The following is a 22,820-nucleotide window of genomic DNA, read 5'->3' on the forward strand; positions in this document are numbered from 1 at the left end:
GAAACATATCACACATGAAAATGTAAATGTTAACATTTGTCTTATAAGAGCTATCAGTTGCTACTTCTTTTGTCCCAATGAATGTCAAGGGTATTGCAAGAGACAGGAGAGGATGATGGTAACTGAATAGAAAATGGGAAAACCAGTATTGCTAATGACCATTTTAGTCTGGAAAGTATTTGCTGCTGGCTTTCAGAGGGAGGGAAGGTCTGCACACTGAAGCAAATGAGCACAACTAATGCTGTTAGCTTAGTGGCAGCTGTGTGGTTGCTTAAATTCTCAATCCCCTTGTTACTTGTAATTGCTCAGAGCTCAATTCAGATGCAACAGTTGCATTTTGTGAGGTCCTGCATTTACCTGTTTTGTTTTGGGGTTTTTTGTTTGTGTTTTTTTCAAATATGTCAGCTAAGATCAACAAGAATGATTGAAAGGCTTGCCTGAGATCATACACCAGTGAGTATGGCTGGATATGGCCCCAAATTCTCCTAGTTCCCAGACTTTAGTGTAACCGCAAGACTGTAGTACTTTAGTTGAACTTCATCCTCAACTGGAACTTGGCACCAAGAATGCCAAGAAAAGAATTTCCTTTTGAAGTCTCTTCTAAATGTTCTAACTTGTTTTGTCCTTTGTATTCAGCTGGTTCGGGAAAAATAACTTTTGAAGTCTTGGTTCAACTGTCTAAATAAATGTTATGTACACCTAGATTATTATTATTTTAATTTTTTTTTTAAAGTTGATAGCCTGAAGTTTGCCAGAAGGCAAGTAGTTGTACAGTCTGCTGCTTCTGCTGCTTTGAAGGACATGAACATCAATGGAAGGAAGATATCACTTAAGATCTTCCTCCTGTAAAGCAGAAAGCACATGGACTGCTAATAAAATACATTCCATTTCTGAGCAGGAAGCGTTTTTTTTTCTTTGCCAGGTTCTTATAATTCAAAGTGCTCCTTTTTAGCAATTGTTTAGTGTTTTGCTGTTTTTTCTTTTTACACGGATCTTGAGTGGGAAATGTGAAGAAAGTGTAAAGGTAAATGTGCCCCTAATGTATTGGGGGCAGGGGCAGGGGATAATAACTTTGGGAAATGTTCCCCTCTTTAAGAGTTCTTTGGATCATGCATATATCAGGTATCTTTTATCTGCCCTCTGCAATGAAAGTTGACGTGACCCTTTTTGAAAAAACAATGGGTTTTTATGAATAAAAGCAATTATCTGTTTAAGTGAAACGTCACTCATGAAGCTGACAATTCCACAGTAATATGCCTGGAATATCTGTTACGTTCTCCTCTCATATTTCAAAAGTGAGCCACTTCAGTGAAGTGCAGCGACTCTCTCAGCAAGCATAATATTTTGTATTTGTAAAGCTTTTCTTCATAGAGAGGTAGTGTTACAGATTTGGTTGAAGTGAGGTGGTGTAAATCCCTCAGTCTGCTGCTGCCTGTGAGCCACGAGCACAGGACAGTCTTAACAGTCTTGCCCAGAGGGTGAATAACACGGTAGGCATTTAAGAACTCTTTTAATTTGTGCATTTGCAACTCATTTGTGTAAGCTAGATAGCTCTATTGCTTAGTCAAGAGCTATACTTAAATAATGGTGCTGCCTTAACTGTACCTCAAATGTAGGAGTTCCCACTATCTCTGAAAAGTTTCTAAATTTTTAATGCAAACATGCAGGTGTGCTTGTACACTCCTTGCAGCTTTACCTGTCCTGTACATAGCTAATTGTGAGCTAACTCCTGTACAGCAGCCAGGTAGCTTTTTAGTCGGAGCCTCAGTTTATCTCGTTAGCTCAGGCTTGGTGGTTTTGGATCTCATTGGCTTGAGTGCAGGTTTGCCTGTAAAAGATGATGTGGACATACCCCACTAGAGCTAGAGTAATGGTCACAGCAGCCAGGGGGTAGTTTGCTGCCACTGCTCAAGCAAGTAACAGTATTACAAGGTGCCTAATCTCCTACCTAAATAACAGAGCCAACCTCCTTGAGCTCCGACAGCTAATACACTGGTATTTAGAAACAGGTCGACTATTTACATACAGTATAAAAACTAAAAAGAAGTAACACCATTTTAAACTGGATTTACCTAATTAAAATAGTTAACTTTGAGACTACTTAAAATACTGGATGTTAGAACACCATGGGAAGAGTACATCTACAGTGTATTTTGCTCTGTTACGCAAGTTTTGGGTTTGGGTTTGTTTTAAAAAGGTCTTTATGACTGGATGTGATGTTAACTATAGAACATGGAGCCTCCTGTTGCAATTCTAATTTAACAGTTCATATTGTGTAACTTTAGCCACAAATTATTTTAAGAAGTGGTTCAATGCTACTATTTTTCAAAGGCGCATCAAGGTGAGTGCAACAGAAGTTCATTTTAAGAGAGTTAGTTGCTCATAATCCAAGCTGACTAGAATGCAAAACATGAAATGATGTTTTGTTGAAATTTATTTTTTTTCATAAGAACCTCAACCTATGACTTTTAAAGTTATGTGACCTGCCCACCCTGAATTTGAAAATGCTGCCTTGAAAACATGCTGCCCGAGTTCCTTAACATAGAGACCCTTTTTTTAAAAAAAAAAAAACCAAACCAACACATGCTATAAAATCAAAGGGATTATAAAGTTAGATCACTAAAGGAGAAGATCTACTGGATACACTATAGTCTAGAAATACAATTTTAAAACTTTTTTCCCTTGAAAAAAGCTGGTGCAGAGAATACTGCTGTTTTCATCCTGACTCTTTAATAATGGCTAAGAATAATCACTTACTTATAATAAGTTAGGTCTGCAGTATAAATGAACATATGAACCTTTCAAAAGAGACATACTATTGTTACTTTTAGAGTATCTAAAATGGATTTAAACTATTTCAAGATTCATTTAATCACTTGCAATTTATATTACTTTAAGAATCTTCTATACAAAAGTAGAACAGAAAAAAGCAAACATTCTAACAGCCCCTTTTCCCTAGAACAATTTTCTTATAAGATAGTTTTAAATAGCTATTTTAGGGCATTTGCGTGTGCTCTCTCTCCCCCTTTCTCTAAAGGCAGCACAGCCAAAAGACAATGCAAGAGTTGGCATTTGTTGACTGACTGTTTTCTTCTCCATCTGGTAAAGATAAGGGGGAGACAGAGACTTGAGATAGAATGTCCCAAAATGGAAAATGTGAACTTGATGTTAACTTTGCCAAATCTCCAGGGAATTTGTTCTTTTCCTTGGTCATAGTTGATAAAACCCACTTCGTGCTGTGTCTGCCTGTCAGTCTGTGTTCAGTTACAAAAAGTTTTGAATTTCAGCTGTGGATGAATTTGTTTGGAAGCTTCCATTTTGCTTCACTGAACACAGTACAAACCAAGGCAAGAAACAAGTAAAATCCAAACCGGAGCTCCCATTAAGAATATTTATGAGCAGCATTTCGTATGTTCTGTTTTCTACTGTCCTTATTCCGGGGAGGAAGAATCCTCATCTTCATCCTCTTCATCTTCATCATTGAATGAGCATGGAGTTTCTCCTCGTGATTCAGAGTAGCGTGATGTTGCGCTGCTGGACTGCTGACTGCTAGGGGCAAGAAACTGCCCAGTTGCTAAGGCCACTTCAGCATCCAAACACAACCCTGGATTCTCACTATCAAAACAACAGAAATGTAAAAGTTTAGAGGATTTCTCGTGCATTTTTAAACTTTCTTTTTGGCCTCAGCTTTTCCTTTAGTTAAAGAAATGCTAATGATACAAAGCTGGGTTTTCAGGCGGGTGCCAAAATGGTTAAATTGCAGACAGAATGGAAATCATGTAAAAAGAGGTAACTGCAAAGAACTCGGACAGCACGGACTGTAACTCAAGGCTGGGTCAGGAGGCTAGTAAAAGTCAGTCTAGGAGGTTAAGTGCACAATTACGAGACTGATATGGGTCCTAGTTCCGGTAGGGATGGGGTTAATTTCCCCAAGGAAACAGGACACAGGTATTCCATCCCATGTGAGCCATGCCCGGGCTATAGGGGGAGCTGGCTGGGGAAGAGGGCAGGAGATCGCTGCTCAGAGCGGGCTGGGGCAGTCCGAGTCCAGTGGGTACCATAATCGCGTTTGTATATTCCTTTATTGGTGTTATTGTTATTTTTTTTCTATTTCCTTTGCTGTTCTGTTAAACGGCCTTTACCTCAACCACAAGTTTTGCCTTTTTCTTCCGATTTTCCCTATGGCTGTGGTTCTTTGTTGCTGGCTGAGGCCAAACCACCACAATATGAAGGGAATCTGTGGGACGGAGCACAAAGCTCGCCCAAAGAATAACAAGGCGGCCTCTTCAAGAAGAGAAAAGAAACCACCAAGGACTCTCAGGACCATGGCTAAGGAAGAAAGTGCATGTGCAGCTGGGAGGGGTTAATGAAATAATTTTCATATGTATAATTATCATGAATATGTAACGCCTACATTGTAATAAATAGGGTCTAGCTAGAAGCTGTGGTATGCATACTGGGAAGAGTGATCCCCTGTGCATCCAGCGCTGCAATAGAGAATGCCTGCTTCTTAATACTACAGTGGTGTTAAGGAGCTTATTCCCAATTTCAGTGAGACTACTAACAAGGAAAAACCCAGAAGCTTTACATTTAACATGGCTAATAGTTATGAAATTTTCTAAAATATTGTAAAGTTGCATAAAAAAAATTATTGGGGGGCTTTTTTCCTATAACCAACTAATAGAATTGCTCAAGCCAAAGAAAGCTTAAAGAATAAATCCATCACAGTTTTGTCAATACACAGAAATGTCTGCAATATGAAATTAAGCTATTAAATGCCATGAGGAAGAACCTGTTCCAGAATAATCCCTCCTTCCATTTTTTAAGGTACAGGTAAGCTCCAAGCAAAGTAAGGTTGTTGAGGTGGTTTTTGGATTGGGTTTTTGTTGGTGGTGGTTGTTTTCTGCTTGGTTGGTTGTTTTTTAATTTAGATTTATGATTAGACTGTGTGGACTAAACTTCTTTCGTAAGAGTTTAAGCTGTAGTGCATTTGGACACCAAACATTCCTTTGTATTATTCAGAAGTATTATTAGGCTTTTTTCCACATGTAATTACCTATTTGTAGTCCATGCCCAGGCAGGAATTTAAGGTTAATCAGGAAAACTCTGTCCCTATAATAAGGGCTTGGAAATGATTCTGTTCTTTTGAAACATAGATACAAAATAGCTAGTAAGTTCAAAATTCAAAGCATGTTGATTTGACCTTTAAATATAATTATCAAAGAAGGCAGAATAAGAGACTTTTTCACAATCAAAAATCAACCGTAATAGAAAACCTCTCATTTCCTGCATGTAAACGGTATAAAATAATGAGCTTACTGAAAGTACCGCAAGCTTATATCACTATCCTTGAATAAAAAATGATTTTACTTACCTGGATTTAGCACCAGAAGTGCCTCCTGCTGCCTCTAAATGTGAAACTGCTTGTGCTGAACTTGAAAGTAACCCTTGGTTTATCCATGAAAATCCTGCAGACATATCTAAAAGAAAGCATAATTGTATTGATGATAGTTACTTAAATATTTTCTTCCTTTTGCAATCTTAAACTTTGCATTCTCTTTGCAGTTAGGATTCCTTAGTTTAGAAGAGAAGGTACCAGTAGCTCAGGTTGATTTTATATTGTAGATGTGTCCTGTTTAATCCAGATGAAATTATATCTATCTATCTGTATCCCCCCATGTTTGTGGATGAGCTCAAGCCTTGCACTCCCTCACACTCAGAACTGTGGTTATTTCTGTGAAGCTTTTCCCTGTCTCTGAGGAGAATTCACGCTGCAGATGACCCTGGCTAGTGGCTGTATGCAGTCACAGGTACCTGAAATAGAGTTTTGGAGTCCGTGGAACTACTACAGATAAGAGCTGTTGGGGCATTTTATAGGATCAAAATGCCTTTGCTGTTGCGGTTGGTGAAGGTATAAATGGAACTGTACTTGTCAGGATTGGAGATACTGCAATGAAGCCATCAAGGCAGTACGTGTTTGTCGTGTGTATTCCGATGGCCAAAGGCAGTTTCATGTTGGTGGTCTCACAGCTGACTGTAACGCAGCCTCCTAATCCATTATGACACTGACTAGAGACGGCAGTTGGCTGTGGACATGAACAGACCATGTCAAAGGTGTTGTGCCAGGAGTATGAAAGACAGAGCCTGTTGTACACGGCATGTGTGATGTGTAAGTCAGTCTCCTCCCTAGGGATAGGAAATCTTAGGATTAAAATGGTCTTGCAATAATGCAGAATTCCCTGAGGTCATTTGTTAAAAGCCCTCTGAGGGATGCGAATGGGTTGGTTACAACCCTCACAGTACTTGTTTTCAAATTCCCTAACAAGTAGTGCCTGCCAGTTGTTTCCAGTTGCATACATTTCTGCCAAGAGAATCAGCAAAACATGTCCATTGATCTATTACACTTACAGGATTTTTTTTTTTGGAGGGGTTGTTTTTGTTTCTTAGATCGGGTGTTTCTATTGACCAGCCCAAATTCCAAACAAAGTTAAAATCAAAATAAAGTTATATCAGGACTGTCTAGTTCTTTTTCGTGGTGCTTGCATGTGGTTCCAGCTGGATACATTAAACCAGGAGTTACAGTTCTTAATGTTGTTTTCTATGCCTAACCAAACCTCTGTTCTGTACAGCACCATGGCAGTAAAATGGGATTATACGATTCATATTTTATCTAAAATTGTTCTATAATAGCAGATAAGAGGAATAAGTAAATGAGTTTGTTACATATGCTTTCTCCTTTGTCCTTCTGTGTTCTTGCTGAGATTTGACAGTGTACTGCCTAGCACAGGGACTGGTTTAGGCAGGTTGTCACAGCCATGTAAATTGGCTCACCATCCATTGGGATTCACAGGCTACCTTGTTTTGTGCTGTGGAGACTTGTTAGCAGCAAGGTATTTAAATGATGCGTTCTAAAGCAAGGCTGGCAAGGTTGGTGTTCCTGCCAGCAGAGTCTTTGGAATGACAGAAAACATTAATAAGTGGCAGCTTTAGGGTGATCTGTGAAGATGGAATGGATGAGAATAGTTGAATATGGACATAGCTGGATGGCTTTCATTAAGACTGCCCTAAATGCAGGTTTGTTTTTACAGGGAACGTGTTCCGACAGCCTCCTTCTGTCTTTGCAGGAAGAGGCTGAACCCTTTGGAATGACTGCATTGTATTTAGATTAACAAAGTGAATTACAGATGTATCACAGTGTTGTTTCCAGGTCTTTTAAGGGGTGTACCTGTGTGTACATGCTTAATATTCCAGAAGAATAACAAGTCACTGCTAGTAATCCTGTGTTTTACTAATGTTTTGGGATAATAGCTAGCTGGCTTTTTGAAGAGCAAGGTGAAGGCAAGTATGGATTTTACACATAAGGCAGAAGGAAGGTTCGTAGATGCATATCCCTGCCTTCTACCTTCACTGCCTTGTATTTCTAAATTCCACTTTCCAGTCGGCTCTGAGGAGTCAGGGAACAGAGGAAGTTTGTGAAACATGCGGAGTTTAAGAAACCATTCCCTGTCTGGAAAGGACTGTCAAAATGGAAGTCTGCCTACAATGAGAAGACTTACTACTTCTAGCAGAGTAGATAAATTACTAATAGTTACACTTACGAACCAGAGAAAGCAGCTCGGAAAAACTTCCCAAGGTGGTACCGTCCAGTCTAAGAGTAGCATCCTTATAAACTAGGCATAGCTTGCAGGATATATACTTGATAGAAACTTGTACTGTATGTGAGAAGGCTCTAAAGGAATACGCGCAATATAGGGTAGTTAGTTGCCTTTAGTAGTTAATGCAAAAGTAAAAGTGCTGCATAGGGTGATTGTTGATAGCTGAACAAGCTCATTCATTCAATGGGTACTCGTATCTCTTCAGTTCCAACTCAGCCTGTTTTCCATTCAAGACTTGTTATGCAAGTAGATTGTAGGGCACTTCTTCATGCAAGGAAGAATAAAGTAGTGTTGTAATCTAAAGGTCCTAAACTGCACCACTTTCTCTGCCCACTGCCTTAGTGGGATACATAGTGGGATGGTGTTACCACAACTATTAGTGCCTCAGAATTTTTATTTCCTGTTTTCTTTTATCTGTACTCTCCCTTCTAGGAGTGAGGATGCAACTGACAAAGGCAGGACTTGGTTTTGCATCAATTGCTTGTAGTATAGGCATGGTGTAAAAGGCACAAGCTGCCTGGGATATGGTTCTACAAGAGTTTAAGCTTGTCTCAATCAATAGCTTATTTCTGTTCATCCAGCAATCTCACTCCCTCCTTTACACTTGAACTGTTCGTGTTTGAGTCCTTAGCTAGACAGTTCTACATGCTAAATGGTCAGAAACTCCTCTGCCAGATAAAAATGCTGCAGCTTAGTACCCTGAACTCGCTCAAGAAGAAAGCATAGGAAAGTAACTGTGTCAAAATGAAGAAATGGGCAGTAATGTGTAATTAGGCTTGTGACCCTGGGATGCTATCTTCAGCTGCTGCAAGTGACGTGTTAGAAATAACATTGCTCCTTCCATAGCAAGAAGCTGGCAAGTATTGTGGTTGTAGCACAGATGGTTCTATGTCCATCACTTAGCTAAAGCAACACTTAAATGGTAACTTTAAGTTATGTTTAAGCTGCTGTGTCCTCTATACTCTTGCTCCCTTTGAGGAAACAAGAAAAAGTAAGGTCAAATCACATCAGTTTTAGAAGTCTGCATCAATTATGACAATCGAGCAACAGAAAAATGTGTTAAAACATTATTTAAGGTACACATAATATTTGTCTGTATGGTATTAATATGCCTTAGCTTCTGCTGATTTCAATAGCAGTCAGACACCTGAGGACCATACCCATGTAGTACTTAAAATACGTATTAAAAAACCCCAACTAATTTTTGCTAAAACATCATGAAACCTGTAGAAAACCTAGAAGACACTACTTTTATCAAAAAAGATATGAAGAATGGCTAAAACACATGATGCTCCCTGCAAAGAAAATACACTAATAAGGTTTTGATGCACACAACATCAGTTCAGCAGTTCCATGCAAATTATTTGGCATGTTTAATGCAACTAGAAGTTACTTTTTTTTTTTTTTAAGCTGACATGGTCCAAGTTTTTTTGTCAATTTTAAATTTCTTTCATTTAACAGGTTTACACTTGGATTCTTCCAACTGTTTCTCCAGTCCTATTAGCAAGCATTACAATACAAACTATGGTTAGTGTTTGGAAGTCAGCAGTTATCTGAAAAAAAGATGACCAGGCTAAGGTCAAACTGACATTGTACAGGAAAGGACTTACCTACTTAGGTATATTAGAACGGGACTGGTTTCTACAGCAGTTGAGTTCATGGAGTCAGCTAGTGTGGGAGGACTTTAATCCCAATTGTAATAAATTTACTTAATGAATAAATAACAGACCGTGATTTGCTTTTCTTGTATAGTAATAATTGAAGCCAATGTACTTAAAAGTGCCATTATGAGAGCTAGGGAAGTAACCGTGAATTCTAAAAACCAGTGATGAGCCTTCCATTTCACTACACTTGCAGCATAAGAAAAAATGTCTCAAGATTGCCAAGTTAAAATGGGAAGTTATGCTTAACCAAAAATACGTAATCAGGCAAATGCTGGCTGTGTGCAAAACATTTAAATCTGTTTCCCTTATTTGTCAGTTACTGCCATTAGAAATCTCTACTATGCAATTCATACTCTGTATGAATAACTGTAGATTTGTGTTGTGTAATTAAGTAGCAAGCAACAGACAGAAGACACCTTTAAAAGAAATGTACATACTCTAGTAACAACACTTCTGGATTAGTATTTCAGAGGCTGAAACAGCTGAATGTAGCCCATGTCTGAAGAATACGTTACTTGCCACACTGCATTTTGAGTAAAAAATTAAATCAATACATTTCTTCTTATTAAAATTCTAGTCAGGCTTCTGGCTGCTGGTCTGCTACTAGGGAAATAACTCTAATCACAACATTCTTTAAGAATATGCAATCTTAGAATCCGGTTTTTCTGTTTAATTTCTTTGAAACAGAGTGCTACTTGTTTCTCACTTGCACAGGAACATCACGGTTGTTTTGCCTTTAATGCTTTCAATAAAAAACCCCACCAGCAGTACATTGGTGTGACCGAATTTTTTTCAAAAGAAACTAAAATGAACTACTAATCACTAGTTTAGACATGTAGTCTTATTGCTTAATCTTTAAAAGCTGGTTTTACTCAGTAAATAGTATAACGACACAGGATTTTTCGTAAATGTAAAGAAACCCTATTCTCTGAAGCTCAATTAATGCGGGTGTAAAACAGAACAGAAGTTTTAGTTTGCTCCTCGATACAAGGGAGTAATTAAGTAAACTGAAGACTGCAACACTATTAAAAGATGTGGGTTCTGCTCCTTTCCCCTTTTTTACATTGGTGGTAAGTCATGTGGTAAATAATTTTTAGTTGAATGAACCTACAAGGAACAAATCAAGATGTCTACCTTGTGAAGACTTGGTGTATAATTTCAAAATTATACCGAAAAAGTTTTAAAACCCACGGGACAAGGGGACCAGGTAAACACAAACAAGTGTTGATAAATATAAGCACATCTGATGTAGTTTGAAATGTTAACCCATTTAAAATGTCCTAATTTTAGTGAATGTAACTGAATTCTAATTTATATCCAACAGTGTTTTGATGTCACAAATTTTAAGAAACTGTTTTATTCTTAATTCTCTCACACAGTAAAATCAAGAATACAAAACCACATGTTCAGCTTCCTGACTACTTAACTGTATTTTTCTTAGCAAAACAAAACAGCATTTTTAATATAAAGCCTGCATTTAAAAGATCCTGACATGATTAAATGTTGCCAACAGAAGGGAATCAACCTTTAATTTTAAAAACAGTAAGTCAAATGTTTGACGTTTCCACCCTCCCTGTGTGAAAGACACAGTTTTACACTACTGCAATATAAACAAGACCAGAGCCTAGTTAGTAGAGGAGTCAGGGAAACAGCTTTGTTCCCCCTTTCCTCAAAAATGGAGGTCTTTATACTGTAATTTGTTGAGTAACACCTCCTTTACAGATGAAGTCCCCCCCAAAACTTGAGGAAAATGTTGGGCTAAGTTTAAGCTTTGGGTAGAGCAAGAAGAATGCAGTCTGACAATGACTAAAGTTGATAATAAGTTTTAGCAGCTCTACTCCAATGATGAAACAGTGAAGGAGATCTAGGTTTGAGTCTATTTAAGTGTGGCTTGTTCAAACAGTATGACCAGGGGAGGCAAAAGCCTCTGCATGGGACACCTGTCCTTGAACTCTTTAGAGCCTCTTGGTTTAGTTAGAGAAGCTCTGTTCTCAGATGGTACCTGCTGGCCACGTGTTTTATCTAATTATCGCTGTTTTACATGGTGAGTAAGCGTGGAAATGACTGGGCAGAGGAAAGGCTACCATCCAGGTACTAAGAGTACACTGAGCATGTCTACACGGACAGAGATACGGAGAATTCTACGCAGAGCTCACCTACCTCAGGTAAAGTAAAGTGCGAATGCAGCTGGGTCACAGAGGGATTACACTCAACCAGTTCCAGATACTCTTTTTCTTTCCTTTTCCTCCTCAACTTGGGAAGAGCTGCCTTCTTGCAATTTGCTCCTCCATACATCCACAGTTATTCAAAATGAATACTAACCCATGAAAATCTGTTCTTGGTGTCAATTTAGTTATTTAAGAAATAATTTCTTCATAATGCAGCTCACTCAGAAGTTTGTTGTTATACATCAGTGTGAATTACGTTTACAGGACAAACAACTATAAACCTTCCAAAATTAACAGTAAAACAGCTCATTTATGTACCAACCCTCTTAGCTCCCATATAACTTCAAATGTTACACACCTATGTAGGTTAATACCATTAAATTTGCTTCAATTAACTAATATTAGGAATTTGGTCAGCAACAATATTCAAAAGTCTCATCTAACTTACCTGTGATGTAGCCTTCTAAAGCTTTTGGCACCAGTGATTTTGCAGTTCTTAGGTCCTCAGCTGAGCATTTGCCTGCCTCAAGCCCAAAGGACATTCCCATTCTCTTCAGCACCTCACTGTCGTCATGAATCTCAAAAGTGTTATCGAAATTAAAGAGGTATTCAAATCTGCATATAAAAAATCAAAGTGACATGGTTTTTAAAAGAGCACAGCTATGCTTTTTTTGCCTATTTTTTTTCCTTTTTTTTTTGGTATGTGCCAAGGTAAGTGTCTAGATTCTCCATTGTCTGTAAAACTTCCTTAAGGAAAGAAAAAAAAAAAAGTGCGGCAAATGCTTTTTCTCTTTTGCTTCTGCGACTGGCATGTCCACAGGGTTTAAAATGGCACTTTCTCAATTAAAGTAACTTCACCATTGCAGGAAGAAAGTCTAAAATTTTCTACCTCATTGAACAGATTCAAAGGGGAAGAGGGAGTCCTTACTAAACACAAACCTTCACTTGTACTAAATCCAATACTTTTAAAGGTCACCTGCAGCCCTCTCACCAAAATAACTATTTTGGGTTTGCTGCTTTTACAGTTCACTTTCTGTTCTAATGTGCAATGCTCCTCCTGTGAGCTGACCTATTTACCTTGGTATAATTTTGCTTATTTGGATGCAGCGAGCAAAGCAGTCTGTTCAGAGTCCTGTGTGTTCACAACCTACCATTCCCGCTCCAGGACTCTCAAAATGTTTTTTGATGAATCTAAAAGTGGAAATAGTGATATATACCTAATAGAGCTTTAAGAAAAGCAGAAGCATCTAGACTGGCCTTACGCTATGATCACAGGCTATTAAAAGCCTGGACAGCACTGGTCCAGGGATTACAATATAAGGCTAGTTCCCAGTACCTCATTTCCTGCTGGCAAAAGCTTTATCCGTAAAAAAGCAACCCATTCATGAGATATGATTTTTAAAAGATAACTCACTGGTGGGTCTTCCATTAGCTCTCTGAGCTTGTGTCACATGTAGATCTTCTTGATAGCTTTTTTTTTTAATACTCATTTTCTTATACCTGATCCAGTAAGTTTGCAAAAGTTACATCTTTTGTGCCTACACATAAAATTTTCATCTGGCAATCTACATGCTTTGTACTAGGTGTAATTGTCAGTTACAGGCATGTTTCTTTCATGACGCATACGGTACTACTTATGAAACCTATTGTTTATGCAGCTATATTTATTTAAGCGTAACCACATTAAAAGGGAAAGTAAGATGCGTCACTATATCTTTAATTGGTACAATTACATTGAATGTAATTGTACCAATTAAAGATATAGTGAATGTTTACACAAGCAGGGGATGGGAAATCAGTGTTATAACAAGTTACTACCAGCAAGCTGTGTAATTAACTAAGTAATAATTGAATTCAGCTTTTATAGTACAGGATTAAAGTCTGTATTTATTGATAGCTATGCATTTCTCCTCCCATGTGTTGTGGTGGAATACTGAATGCTAGAAAGGAGTGTAACTCCTCCCCCTCCACAGGTTTCCAAACAAAGAAACTTACAGTAATATTCCCCCGTAGAGTTTCTAGTAACCTGCAGCCTCTGACATAGGAAGCCCCTTCACTTCTTCCTTTGCCCTTAATAGCTATTTGAGGGTTTCCTTTCAGGGACTTGACACGACCCCTTTTTGAACTTAAGTAAATTTTTGGCATAAACAACATCAAATGCTGCTATGATTTGCACAGACTGTTACAAAACCACTTCTTTTTGTCTAAAACCTGTCATCTGGTACCTTCTCTTAATGTCTCCTAATTTTAACAAAGCAATTGTGTACAGATGTTCTCTATGCACATTACCCATGTCATCCCTGATTTTACAGACACATGTGAATCCTCTGTCCTCTATTCTTTAGGCGAAAGAATCCATCTGTTCCTTCTGTGCAAGCCTTTTCATAGCTTCAAGCATTCTCGATGCCCTCCCGTGTCTCTCTCGGTTGTGTTACCCTCTTTCCAAGAACAAGACAGCATATAGTATTCCAGATATAAAAGCACTATACATACCTTGGTTTACATTGTATTTCTTACTGTTTTTCCTAATAATTCCCAGCATTATTTTGGCCATTATTGAGAAATCAACTTTTGTTCTCATAGAGTGATCTACTGGGCTGCCATCTTACTCAGTGCTAATTCAGAGGCCAATACTGGGTATGCAAAGTCTGGGTATGGTTCCTGTCTCTTGCCCACTTCAGTGCTAAAAGCTAGGTCCAGAGGCCAATACTGGGTATGCAAAGACTGGGTATGGTTCCTGTCTCTTGCCCACAGTAAGTGCAAATTTGATCAACAATGAATTTAATCTGGATTTTCTGCTCTTGCAGGCAATTCTTTCTCTAAGGGTACATGAGCCTACTTCCTGCAGGTTTTCCCTAAAGTATAGCATTTTCTCTCCAGCCACAAAATCATCTGCATTTCCTATTAGAATAGTGATGTTCTAATTTTCCAAGTTTCTGATACATCTATTGTGTCTGAATGCTTGTTTGAAACTAGGTATTATGGTTCCCAGTAGTTTGCTTGGCACCCATCTGCATTCTCAAACTCTAAACAAAATGTGCCCAATAACCTCTTTGTTTTAAATGTGAGAAATTTCATTCTGTTTTGGCTAGATAAAGCCTGTTCTTGCAAAGGAAAAAACACAGAAGGCACAAACCTATGTTCCGAATAATGCTAAATCCTCCTTAGATGTACCATTTTTCCAAGCAATTATTTTGGGAGATCCTTTGGAAATACAATTTTGAGTAGCTAATGCTGTGAGCTTATTTGTTGATTGGACCTTCTGATGTCATCTGCTGTTGCACCATAAATACCGACCAACCAATGCTTCATATAAATGTTATTTAGGAGAATAAAGGAAAATGGAAGCCCAATACAACTGAGGTTGAAACCAAGCAGAGGGCAAGCACTCAAGTTGACCAGTAATGGGGTTCAGCAGTGCAAATCCTCTCCAAACTGAGTGACCGCTTTTGCCAACTGCCTTACTTAGCAGATCAATGTAACAGTGGTTTAAACACTAGCAGTTTCTGGCACTGTTTATCTACATACTGCTTCTGCCACTAATCTGTTGCACAAATAATAACCACAGTGGAAAGCTTGTTTCATTTGGCATCTGTGCTTAATGATCTCCAGATGACAGTAATGTTGAAGCTGGGTTATATAAACTGAAACATCAACAACTTAAATAATTTTGGTGTGCTTATTTTTAGTAGTACTGTTTTCTTACAGTTTGAGATTGTAGAAGGGTGGTACACTTCTCTAGATTCCAAATGCCAGTTTAATCTCTGACAACTTCAAAGCAGCAGTTCTGAAGTCTCAGTATGAAATCGTTAACTTTGTAACAACTTGAGCACTGTTTAAAAGTGCTGTAAGAACTGTATAGTATGCCTACAAAATAACAGTATAGTTAAGCTAAATCAATATTGATGCTACAATTCCCAACTTGCTGAACTGCAGGTGCTGATGGGAGTATTCCAAAAGTTTTGTCACAGAATGTATTGAACTTCAGTCCAATTTTCTACAAAAATTCAACTTTTAATAGTATTGGTTTTTTGCATGTTTGTGCTTAGGTTACTAGAGACTGCCTGTTTTTGTTGTATGTATGTTAATTGACTTAAAGTTCAATATGGGATTTGTATACCACAGAGATTTGAAAGCTGTAGTCTACAGTATTAAAGCAAAGCCAGCTATTTTCAGCTAATAAACTAGTTGTGATCTGGTTAACAGTTAACATAACAGTACCTCATACTTTCAGCCATATTTTCACAGGATGAAGAGCATAAGCACCCAGAAATACGTAAGTGGAAGATGTTCAGTGAATACAAGTGCAACTATAGCAGTTTGCTTACAGAGACAGTATTTCAAATTTCTGTATAATTTCCTTCCTTTTTTCCCTTCAAAGAGCTAGGTGCAACCTTTTTGCTATTAAAAGACACTTTCAAAGTTATTATCACCTCTAGGATGTTACTTTTGTGTTCCATGGATCACCTTGTGTTTCTGACTAAATACATTTATGGCATGTTAGGAATAAGAATTCAGAAGCACTACCACATGGCTTCCTTAAAAGCTAGTGCTGTCCTAGTACGTAATTTTATTCAGTTGTCTCCTGTGCAGTGAATGCTCTTTGAAACGTCATTCTGAAGTGCCTTTTACTCAAGTGAAAGTCAGCCTGTTTTAGCTAGTGGTTGTAAAGCAATGTTGATAAACTTACTTATTCCTATTACTACTGTAGTTGCATTAAATATTTAAAAAAAAAACAAAACAAAACATCCCCCCCCGAAGTGACAGTAGCAAATTTAAATACGTAATTTCTTTTAGCAACCTAGAAAAAATTATCTCATTTGTTAGAAGAAAAATTTCCAGTCCACAAAGAAACAAAAATTCTAAAAATCAGTTCCATAAACACTCACTTATCACTTGATATGCTGCAGTCTATAACTGTTCTTTTGCTTGTGTTGACTATTAAGAAAGGCAGCTGTATTGTTGAGTTCAAAGCTGGAGGGCCTTGATTTCGTTGTTCATTTTGCTGATTTCTTTGTACCAAGTTTTTGAATGCTATTTGCTGTAGAAAGAAAGAAAGAAAAAAAACTATCACTGAAAAAAAAAGAGAAGACATCACTGTTTCCAGGAAGTGGAACTTCATAGCTCTTATTTACCAACTCTTGGTACCTCCAGTAATTGTCTGTTAAAAAAATTGTGGCCTGACTGACTTTGTCTTTGCACTAGTGAAGCTCACTAGGAACAGAAGTTAAACACAAATTCTTCTCACACATCCTAATGGCTACAATCCCCCTCACAATCCCTGGAGAAGAAACAAGAAAGCAGCAATCAAGCTTGATGGAGAACGATTCCTCATTTCTTTTGCAAAGGCACTGGAGCCGGAGGTCTTCTCTATTATTTTATATGCATAATTACCTCAGACTTGGAGCTAGTTACACTGAAACAAAAGTTAACAGAAATGACAGCACTCCCCACTTCCCGTGATCCATAGTCTCTTCCCCTTCTCATCCATCACCCTCTTTTTCCCTTGCGGAAGAGTTAGTTTTGAAATTCTCCTCTGCAAGTTTTTAAACAGGTGCCATTCATGCACCACTCGTTCTCTAATGAATACTTTTACCTGACTGCATATGTATGAACATGTGTGTTTTTAGGAAATGTTACCTGAGGGATTGGAAGTCAGTGTTCTTACCCACTTTGACGCACTGCTTATTGCACTTACGGGGAAGATGGCTAGACAGAATCCCAAAGGACTGGTAAACCATTTGACAATGAACATAATCAAGGAAATAATGACAGCTGGAAATAGTAAGGGAGTGCAACTCTTTCATTTTTCAGACTAACAGTTAAGAGGACCTGAGTTGCCTTATTTTCACCAGGATAATTTCATGTTACTCTTGTAGAAGGTGCTAATTTATTAGGTCAGACAGATAGAATCAGAATTGTGCCCTAAGTAGAGAAACAAGTGTTGGTGATGAAAAAAGGAGAAGCATCAGATATTTAAAAATTTCAGTGCGTATCTCATTACATGAAAATTGTATCAATATAGTTATACCAGAAAAGAAAAAATAGCCTGTAACCTCATAAAAAGGTTTGGTTGCATTTAAATTACTGTAAGGCTGCACAGACCAAAACACTTAAGAATGCTCATAACTGTAAAATGTTACTTTATAAGCAAAGATGCATTTGAAATATATTTCTGCAATCAAAGCCAAAGCTCAGGTCACCTCCAAGGTGCACGTCAGAATATAAAAGAGCTGGCTTTGCCAGCCTTCCATCCTTAGCATCCAGAAATGTCTGTCTATATCCCCCAAAACAACTCTGTACATACTTACACAGGTCCAGTTGTAAATTTCATAGCTTAGAATCAAAGAGAAATGTTCCAGTAGGAACTACTCAGAGAAGGTAACTCTGGGGGAACTTGGAGTCAACAAAGGGGACTCTGAGCTGTTCCCATGCCCACTAATATTGACAGAGCTTCAGCAGAACACTTGTAAAAGCTTGTGGCACGCAGGTGCTGCACCCTGTTTCACAATAGGTAGAAATGAAGGAGAAAGTGAGGGAAAGAGATCCCCCCACTAGACTCCAGAAAGGTCACAAGCGTGAAGCTTTTCTCCCTAATATATCAGAGCTGCTAAATAAATCTAGAAGGAACTTCAGAAGCTCTAACATGTTGGATTTGCACTTGATAATTTAAGTTATAGAAAAAATAATTAATTATACCTGCAGCAGCAGTTCTTGTAGTTGGGCTCGCTTCTGTTTTATCCTTTCAATCCGCTTCTGTTTTTCTATCTTAAAATACAAATGTAAATGCATCAAGATAATGACTGAGTTACCTTGTCTGTTCCGTTGCGCCAAACTGAACAGGCTTTAGAGCTACGTCAGCGTGCTAGCGCTATTACAAAAATCCATACTTTCTTTGTGAAGGGTGGTGCATTCCATGGCACGGTAAGTTAATTGCACAAGTCCTTTTGGCCCTACCCATTTGCCATGTATTTTCTTCTTTTTCAGACAGACTAATGGCATAGTCACATGAGTTTCTCCATAAACCAGGTCTGACAAACTGTAATTTCTTTCTCTGTCAACAATTTTAACTTCAGTAAAGAATCATTTATGACAAGAGACTGTATTGTTTCCCCACCCATTCCTCCTCTTTTGTATTGTGCACTGAGTGCCCATTAGCAAGAAATGAAGCACTTGCTTGAGGGGGTGCTTTGGGTTGTTTTTTTTCCCCTCCTGCCCTCCACTCTTTTGGAATTGTGCACGTACTGTTCCAGCCACAAGCTACTAGACGTAAATGTGTGGCGACCGGACTCAGGATCATCACCTGCATCTTTCCAGTGACCTCCACTTTTTGTTTGCACTACTCATTTAAGACTTGATTAAACTAACAAGATTTCAGCAACAAAAAGGGTGTAGAGGTAACATTTTCTACACGAGCACAGAATCCATTTCTTGCAACAGGTTTGTTAATGCCAGTTTATGGGGCAAAGCTCTCTTCAACCTAAGCACGCAGGGTTTGGGGCAGCAGCAGCACTGGATGCCTACTGACACCACGGGTACAACCCAACAGTATTTTAGATAGTGTTCTGGGGCAACACTAAAGAATTGGACAATTGTCATCATGTTTAAAAGATGCTTTTCCTTATCACCCTGTCGGCGCCAGCACTGCATCACTGCTTCCAAAAATATTAAACTCCATAATTACCTTTTCATTCAACCACTGAAACCAAATGATGCAGTCTTTTAAAACTTAGCTGGCCTAACCCCCCCTTTTTTATTTACAATGTTGCTTTGTGTTGGTGCCCCCCCCCCACTTTAAAATGCTTCCTTCAGAGCACAGTAGATGACTTTCTTGCTGAGACAAATATGTAACTATTAAAACAGGTATAATTTAGACATGGTTTCTATATTATATCTTATACAGATATGATTTAGACATGGTTTCTACAGAACAAGCTTTTTTGTACTGATTTCTCATTTTTGTACTAGTAATCTTATTATGGAATTACACTGTAGGAAGTGTTGGCACTTTATACAGCTGTAAAAGCAAAATTAATTCTGTTTTTCACACTATGAAAATGCAGATTTATTTTCTATTCTTTTCTCTATGTCATAAGAAGCGACATGTTAAGCAAATCTGCTTGGCTTCCATTTTGTGCATATGTAATTAGAGGCTGAAACAGTGAACAGCATATGATCACTGTAGATGACACAATGAAATTCCTCTACTGAAGATAATGCATTCATATGAATGCATGTAAAATGTAGATTTATCAGTTTGGGGTTTGTTTTTCTTTTAAAAGAATCCTGGAGTATAAAGATTGAGCATACGCATACTCCTTGGGTGGATGTATTTTCCAAGTTGCTGTAATGGACAAGTAAGTGGACAATTAAGTGCTGTAATGGACATAGTAAAAGATTTTTTTATTACCACATCTAGAAAGACAATTGATGTAAATGAACCTGCACAAAAAAAATGTTATCTACTGGAGCGGCATCCCACCCACCTTTTAAGACAATCGATGTCCCAACTATCTCAAATATCATACATATTAAGATGTATTTACAGGCAGTCATTACAGCACGCTGCAGTAAATACAGTAACTGGCGCTCTTTATTTATAGAGCGTTTGGCCTGAAGGACAAGCAACATTTGTGCATATAAATTCTGGCATCCCTGCAAAAACACGGTAACTCTTAACCTGCTGGAAAAATAATGGCAATAACCAATAAGTAAAACTTCATTTTTTTCCCTGCCAGTTCATAACTAGTATTTAACATCCTAGCAGGAATTAGTTTTCAATTAACTTCCTTTGAATGGCATTTCCAAGTACAGACATCAGTAGAAAATCGGTCTCCTTTCAAATGTACACCATTTTCTAAGCAAAACTGCACCATAAATTCTGACTTTTGTCTGGTTAATTCAGGCTACTACAGACTTTATTCTTAAAAGTAATCCCCGATTTAGTCAATGTCCCTTTTTGTATGGTAAACAGGTGGGTCTTTTTTAAACTTCATGTAAGGTATAATAAATAAAACTGAACTAAGCATAAACAAACATATCCTTTCAGTTTATTCAAATATCAAAAGTTGCATTTTCATAGTGTGCAAGAATAAAAACAAATCAGGTTCAAATTGAGAAAAAAACCCTCTTCTAAAGTAGAACAGCTCCATTATCACAACCTGTGAAAGACACAGAATTCCCCATCTACCTCACTTTACCTCTAGATTCTGACATTCCTGAGCTGAGTTTGTAGGAAGGCCAATCCATCTGATTTCCTTCTTCTCCTTTGAAATTATGTTCATTGCCATCAAGACATTAAGAGCATCGTAAACTCTCCGTCTAATATTTTTCTGATCATAAGCCTGCTAAGAAAACAATGGAGCATTAATTACAACAAAAGAATTCAAAAAGCAAAAAAGACTGAACGCATCCTTCATAGACACATAGAAGATAAAAAGCCAAAACGGCAGTTCAAGTCAGAGTGGTATTAAAACAGGCTGCCTTCATCTGTGGGCACCTGGATGCCACGTGAGCACGTTTGGTTGCAAATGGAAGCTTCAGACCTGCTTGAAGCCTCTGTGCAGCAAATTCCCATCATGGCAGGTCTGTTACAGTTGAAAAGCCTGACAAGACCACACGTGGCAGGTACAAGAATAGCCTTTTTTTAGAGGTATCTTTTGGCAGACTTCTGTATTTTTATAATTTAGACAGAAGTTCAAGTCTTCATTTTAATTCTATGTTTTTAAATTTCAGAGGGTAAGTCTTTATATTTGGAAAGTAGTTAAGTAAGTGAAGGAAAGTATGGAGTGTGGCAGGACAGTGCAGAAACACAAGGGACAGAATTCCATGATAAACCAGACAATTTTGTAATGGTACAACAAATTTCAACACATATTTGCTTACCGAATCTGTAGCTAGGTGGCTGTTAGAATTTGTGAATTCTGATACCAGCTCATCAGCGACTTCATTGTATGAAGTTGTTCCTTTACGTTGAACTTTTTCACATACTTTCATTGAAAAATGCCTCAGACCCTTCCCATTTTTATCTCCTTTTTTGCTTCTCTTACTAGAAGGAGAAAAGTAATTATTTTAATACACTGAATGTTAATAAGCTACTTTTTACACAGCAAAAGGTCTACCTTTTGCAACAGGCATCAGGAGTCATGTCCTTACGTACTACCTAAATGAAAAAATACCCAACTGTTTTGCTTTTTTGAATCAGTTTTTTGTTTCTTACAAGTTGCCAAAAAAAAAGTACACTGGAACCCTTTCCCTTTTCTCGGCGATTTCTCCATTGACAGTATTTGAACACATGCTACCTGGGCATGTGTTAAAAAACTGGATTTGTAATTCATCTCCAGTTAGTTTCACAAAAGAGCAATCAAAAAAACAGGGAAAACCTCACAGGGTGTTTAGGTGCCTGGAAACCAGATTTACAAGGAACTCTCATGTTTATGCTTAAAATAGAAAGGCTCAGACATCCCTATTTAAAATACAGCAGAAGATACCTTAATTCTCCTAACAATCAAGTTTAATATCTGTGCCAGCATAGTTAAGACTGAGATACAAGAATCTCTTTTGTGGAGAGTAAGTACATATTCATTGGTTTTTATGGTGCCAAATTACTAACTGGCAACTCTCAGGATTATTTTCCATTCACTTTCTTCATCCAGAAATGCAAGAGTTTAGATAATGGTAATGGAAAAGACAGAAGCAATTGGTTTTACCATACAAGCTAGATTTGGATGCATACTTCAACAGAAGCCTTTCAAAAGCTCAGCTGTGTTGTTTTGGTTTGTTGGTTTTGGTTTTTTTTTTAAATAAGTTTTACAAATTGGTTTGATAATATGTTTCAGGGAGATCTATTATTTTACAGAAAAAGGCCTGGTTCTGTCAACAGTAAAAAGCTAAGGAAAACATTAAAGTACAAAAATGCTTTTCAAAATTTTGAATATATTTAAGAAAACAGAACATTGGAAAGAAGGACAGAAGAAATGGAAGAGTGGAAAGGAACACCAGAAGATTTAAAAAACCACCCAAACACTCCTAATCCCTATGCAGTTATTCAATTTGAGTAACCCCTGATAGGTAAACAAATAAAACCACGTAGAATGCATTCAAAGAAGTTTTGGAAGCAAAGGAAAAGGTGATCTGTATACAAGTATTTGTCATATTGAAAAGTAGAACAATCCTGTTTCTGAAGATGCATTGTTTTTCACAACTCCCACTATCATCTGTAACAGCAAATGTATTTATCAGGAAGTGATAAAGCAAAAAGTAATGAATTATAACATACAACATAGCTTTTACATGGAGGGGTGAAAACTGCTGAAAGTGGGAACTGGACACTC

General features: G+C 37.8%; 1 protein-coding gene across 3 annotated transcripts in view; it reads right to left on the reverse strand.

Annotated features, from left to right (window-relative positions):
- Positions 1–3,095: 3,095 nt before the first annotated feature.
- The window catches only part of TFDP2 (transcription factor Dp-2 (E2F dimerization partner 2)), a 44,280-nt gene continuing 24,555 nt past the window's right edge, over positions 3,096–22,820 (reverse strand). For 2 of the 3 annotated variants that reach the window (XM_009890030.1, XM_009890038.1), the window contains 7 exons: positions 21,373–21,535; positions 20,688–20,831; positions 18,187–18,255; positions 16,377–16,528; positions 11,936–12,102; positions 5,375–5,480; positions 3,096–3,615 (listed from right to left, as the gene is read on the reverse strand). In XM_009890030.1, the coding sequence (XP_009888332.1) occupies positions 3,432–3,615; positions 5,375–5,480; positions 11,936–12,102; positions 16,377–16,528; positions 18,187–18,255; positions 20,688–20,831; positions 21,373–21,535 (985 nt within the window). In that variant the 3' untranslated portion in view covers positions 3,096–3,431. Of the gene's footprint in view, positions 3,616–5,374; positions 5,481–11,935; positions 12,103–16,376; positions 16,529–18,186; positions 18,256–20,687; positions 20,835–21,372; positions 21,536–22,820 lie in introns of all 3 variants that reach the window. The other variant, XM_009890023.1, reaches the window with a different exon arrangement.

This window comes from Charadrius vociferus, unplaced genomic scaffold, assembly GCF_000708025.1.
Source record: "Charadrius vociferus isolate BGI_N301 unplaced genomic scaffold, ASM70802v2 scaffold650, whole genome shotgun sequence".
Taxonomy (NCBI): Eukaryota; Metazoa; Chordata; class Aves; order Charadriiformes; family Charadriidae; genus Charadrius; species Charadrius vociferus.